Below are 5,208 nucleotides of genomic sequence, written 5' to 3'. Positions count from 1 at the left end.
TTGCGCTCTCTCGCTCGCTCTCTCTCCTAGAAATAAATTAAAAAAATATTAAAAAAATAAATTGGGTTATTTGAGTTTTTTGGTGTTGAGTTGTATAGATTCTTTACATAGTTTGGATGTTTGGATATTAACCCTTTTTTGGAAATTCATTTGCAAATATCTTCTCCCATTCAGTAGGTTGCTGTTTCGTTGATGGTTTCCTTTGCTGTGCTGTGAGAAAGCTTTTTATTTTGAGGGGCGCCTGGGTGGCTCAGTTGGTTAAGCATCTGACTTCACATTCTGTGTCTCCCTCTCTCTCTGCCCCTCCGCGGCTCGCTCTCTGTCTCTGTCTCTCAAAATAAAGACATAATAAAATTAATTTTTTAAAAATTTTGCTGTAGTTGCAATAGTTATTTTTGCTTTTATTTCCCTTCTCTGAGGAGCTATATCTAGAAAAATGTTGCTAAGGCCAGTGTCAAGGAAATTGCTGCCTATGTTTTCTTCTAGGAGTTTTATAGTTTCAGGTCTCACATTCAGATCTTTAATCCACTTTGAGTTTATTTTTGTGTATAGTGATAGAAAGTGGTCTGGTTTCATTCTTTTGTATGTAGCTTTCCAGTTTTCCCAGCACCATTTGTTGAAGAGACTGTCTTTCCCCCATTGTATATTCTTGCCTTTTTGTTGTAGATTAATTGATCATAAAGCATGGGTTTATTTCTGGGTCCTCTACTCTGTTCTCTTGATCTGTGTGTCTGGTTTTGTGCCATACTGCTCTGGTTACTGTAGGTTTGCAGTAACTTTTTTTTTTTAATTCTTTTTGTTTATTTATTTTTGAGACACAGAGACACAGAGCACAAGCGGGGGAGGGGCAGAGAGAGAGGGAGACATAGAATCTGAAACAGGCTCCAGGCTCTGAGCTGTCAGCACAGAACCCCATGTGGGGCTCAAACTCATGGGCCACGAGATGATTGCCTGAGCCGAATCGGATGCTTAACTGACTGAGCCACCCAGGCGCCCCTGCAGTTACTCTTGAAATCTCCTATTGTGCTGCTTCAAGACTGCGTTGGCTGTTTGGTGTCTTTTGTGGTTTCATACATATTTTAGGATTATTTGTTCTAGTTTTGTGGAAAATGCTATTGGTATTTTGATATAGATTGCATTGAATCTATAGACTCTTTTGGGTCATATGGACGTTTTAACAATATTAACTCTTCCAGTCCACGAGCACGGGATACCTTCCAATTTGTTCGTATTGTCATCAATTTCTTTCATCAGTGTTTTCTAGTTTTCAGAAACTAGAAGTCTTTTTTTTTTTTTTTATTTTTTAGAAACTAGAAGTCTTTTACCTCCTTGCTTAAGTTTATTCCTAGGTATTTTGTTCTTTTTGTTGCAACTGTAAATAGAATTGCTTTCCTGGGGCGCCTGGGTGGCTCAGTCGGTTAAGCGTCCGACTTTGGCTCAGGTCATGATCTCACAGTTCGTGGGTTCGAGCCCCGCGTCGGGCTCTGTGCTGACAGCTAGCTCAGAGCCCGGAGCCTGTCTCAGATTCTGTGTCTCCCTCTCTCTCTGCCCCTTCCCAGCTCACGCTCTGTCTCTCTCTCTCTCAAAAATAAATAAACGTTTAAAAAAATTTTTTTAAAAAAGAATTGCTTTCTTAATTTCTCTTTCTGCTACTTTGTTATCAACGTATAGAAATGCAACTGAATCTATATGTTAATTTTGTATCCTGCAGCTTTACTGAGTTCATTTATTCATTCTAACAGTTTTTGGTGGAGTCTTTACAGTTTTCTATGTATAGTATCATGTCACCTGCAAACAGAGACAGCTTGATTTCTTCGTGTTGTCTGACTGCCGTGGCCGGGACTCCCAGTGCTGTGTGGAATAAAAGCGGTGAGAGTGACATCCTTGTCGTGTTCCCGGCCTTCTGGGAAAAGGTCTCAGTTTTTCCCCTTTGAGGATGATGTTGGCTGTAGGATTTTCCATATAAGGCATTTTGTATGTTGAGGTGTGTTCCCTCTAAACTGACTTTGTTGAGAGTTTTTGTCATGAACAGATGTTGGATTTTGTCAGATGCTTTTTCTCTGTACATCGAGATGATCGTATGATTGTAATCTGTCATTTTGTTAATGTGGTGTATTACATTGATGTGTGGATATCAAACCATCTTTGCATCCCTAGAATCAATATCACCCAATTGTGGTGAATGATCCTTTGAATGTGTCGTTGAATTGGATTTGCTAATATTTTGTTGAGGATTTTTGCACTTGGGATCATCAGGGATATTGGCGTGTAGTTTTCTTTTTCTTGTAATGTCTGTCTGGTTTTTGTATCAGCGTCAATGCTGGCCTCGTAGAATGTATTTGGAAGCTTTCCTTCCTTTTCTATTTTTGGAATAGTTTGAGAAGAATAGGTATTAACTCTTCTTTAAACATTTGACAGAATTCACCTGTGAATCCATCTGGTCCTGGACTTTTGTTTGTTGGGAGTTTTTTGATTACAGATTCAAATAATCAGTTACTATTAGTCCGCCTGTTCAGCTTTTCTGTTTGTTTCTGATTCTGTTTTGGAAGACTGTATGTTTCTGAATGTATCCATTTCTTCTAGGTTGTCCAATTTGATGGCATATAATTTTTCATAGTAGTCTCTCATAATCTTTTGTTAAATATATTTTTAAAATATTTTTAATTTTTTAAATTAACTTATTTATTTTGAGAGAGAGGGAGTGCACACAAGTAGGGGAGGGGAAGAGAGAGAAAGACAGAGAATCTGAAGCAGGCTCTGCACCAGCAGCATGGAGCCTGACATGAGGCTCGATCCCACAACCCTGGGACCATGACTTGAGCCAAAATCAACAGTTGGATGCTTAACCGGCTGAGCCACCCAGGTTCCCCTCTTAGAGTACTTTGTATATCTATGGTATCCATTGTTATTTCTCCTCTTTCATTTCTGATTTTATTTATTTGGGTTCTCTCTTTTTTTTAAATGTTTATTTATTTTGAGAGACAGAGAGAGACAGAGTGGGAACAGGAGAGGGACAGAGAGAGAGGGAGACACAGAATCCAAAGCAGGCTCCGGGCTCTGAGCTGCCAGCACACAGCCTGATGCAGGGCTTGAACTCATGAACCGTGAGATCATGCCCTGTGCTGAAGTTGGACACTTAACCCACTGAGCCACCCAGGCGCCCCTCCACTCTGGTCTTTTTTATTCTCTTCTTTCTACTAACTTTGGGCTTTGTTCTTTTTCTAGTTCTTTTAGGTATAAGGTTCGATGCTCTATTTGAGATTTTTCATGTTTCTCGAGGTCGGTCTGTATTACTATACATTTCCTTCATAGAACTGCTTTTGCTGTGTCCCAGAGATTTGGGGGAATTGTAGTTTAGTATAAATTTTGATTTCAAGCCAGGTGCAGTTGCACCAGTGGCTCAGAAGGAGACGACACCTCTGAAGCCCACGTCCTAGCAGTTTTTGCTGCCCCGGGTGGCGGGAGAGACCAGTGCGCTCTCGGTTTGCTGAGAAGCTGTGGTTGGTGACTGCTCCTCACCTCCAGCCCGCGAAGGAGCTGCCCGGCCAGGTCCCCATCGGGCTGGGTTGAGACTCCCGGACGCCTCACCAGCACCTTCTAATGACCCGGCTTTGCAGAGAACAGGTTAAAAGTCCATTTGTTGGTGCGCTGGCCTGAGACAGCCCCCGCACGTTTCCTCCCTACCTGATAAGTGTGTCTGTCACTGTCCACCATACGGACAAGGTGGAGGAGGGTCTTACTGCGTGTGGTCACGGCCGTCTCCACGGGACTCCCAGTTGTGTGTCTGTTGTTGCTAACTGCCGGGCCACCTGGGTCCAGTGTCACGGTCCCCAGGTGTCTCCAAGGTGAGTGTCGTTAGCCTTAGGGCAGCTCCACTCCCCTTCTCGCAGCCCAGCAAGCGTGGGTTTTTCCAAGAGGCCTCGATAAGTGAGAGTCTAGCTTCAGAGGGAGCGGAGCCCTGTGAGGGGTGAAGGGGTCGGCAGAAGGGAGGGACGGCGGTCGCTGAGGGCGCAGGCAGGGCAGGGCGGCCCGTGAGGAACGGCTGTGGGCACAAGCCTAGCCAAGACCCCAGGAGAGGGTAGCTGTCCAGGATCCTGGGCCCAAGCCAGGCTGGAGATCATGAATCGAGTTGGTTTGCTCGAGCTGTGCCCTCTGGGCCGAAGCAGCAAGTGGGAGGCTCGCCCCCAGGCTGGTGCATCCCAAGGAGAAAGGAGGCTACAGGAGCTGGAGAGGGAGGGAGGGCAAGGAGAGTGCCGAGCTGAAGCAGGGGCCGCGAGGACGCATTTTGTGGGCGTCTGTGGCACAGCGCCGAGGCTGTGGGGGGCCAGCAGGTGGACGGTGCAGGCTCAGACTGGTGAAGGACTTGCCAGTTAAGAATTTCAGTTGCGGGGCGCCTGGGGGGCTCAGTCGGTTGAGCGTCCGACTTCGGCTCAGGTCATGATCTCACGGTCCGTGGGTTCGAGCCCCGCGTCGGGCTCTGTGCTGACAGTTCAGAGCCTGGAGCTGCTTCAGATTCTGTGTCTCCCTCTCTCTCTTGACCCTCCCCTGCTCACGCTGTTTCTCTCTCTCTCTCTCTCTCAGAAATAAATAAATTAATTAAAGAAATAAATAATTTCATGTTGGAAGCTGTTTGAGGCAATGATACTGCCTTCCACATGACAGGTACTTAGAGATTTAGAGAACATTCTGGACATAGGATGTCAAGGGCACAGTGCAACCAGGCCCGAGTCCCCAGACACAGTTGTCGGAGGGCGTCCACGTGGATGGTGCGGTGGAGGATGAGGAGGTCCTTGAGCTGCTGCTTCGTTCCCAGGGGAAGGAGGGACCCTGAGAGAACGGGGGCTGATGGCACACGCCTTCTCTTGGCAGGAGATGGCGTCTACCAGAAGGGGATGGACTTCATTTTGGAGAAGCTCAACCATGGGGAATGGGTGCACATCTTCCCGGAAGGTCAGTGCGGTTGGCAGGGCTGTGCACCGCCCCAGCTCCCAGGCCTCATGTCTGTCCTCTCTCTCCACAGGGAAAGTGAACATGAGCTCCGACTTCCTACGCTTTAAGTGGGGTAGGCACTGCCGGCCCCGTGCGGCTGGGCGGGACCGTGGCGCCTGGGACACATGGGTGTGTTGGTTGTAGCGGGACGGGGGTGGGTGCTGGGGCGAGGGCTTGCGCGGCAGAGGAGCTGGAGTAGGGCAGCCGGTTTTAACCGGA

General features: G+C 46.8%; 1 protein-coding gene across 2 annotated transcripts in view; it reads left to right on the top strand.

Moving 5' to 3' along the window:
- TAFAZZIN (tafazzin, phospholipid-lysophospholipid transacylase) overlaps positions 1-5,208 on the top strand; it is a 12,465-nt gene that overhangs the window by 5,138 nt on the left and 2,119 nt on the right. For both annotated transcript variants that reach the window (XM_077745750.1, XM_077745751.1), the window contains exons 5-6: positions 4,870-4,950; positions 5,021-5,062. In XM_077745750.1, the coding sequence (XP_077601876.1) occupies positions 4,870-4,950; positions 5,021-5,062 (123 nt within the window). The remainder of the gene's footprint in view (positions 1-4,869; positions 4,951-5,020; positions 5,063-5,208) is intronic.

The sequence above is a fragment of the Crocuta crocuta genome, unplaced genomic scaffold (genome assembly GCF_008692635.1).
Source record: "Crocuta crocuta isolate KB4526 unplaced genomic scaffold, BGI_CrCroc_1.0 scaffold2677, whole genome shotgun sequence".
In the NCBI taxonomy this organism is placed as follows: Eukaryota; Metazoa; Chordata; class Mammalia; order Carnivora; family Hyaenidae; genus Crocuta; species Crocuta crocuta.
The sequence above is the reverse complement of the archived record's forward strand: the minus strand, read 5'-3'. Positions and strand labels throughout refer to the sequence as shown.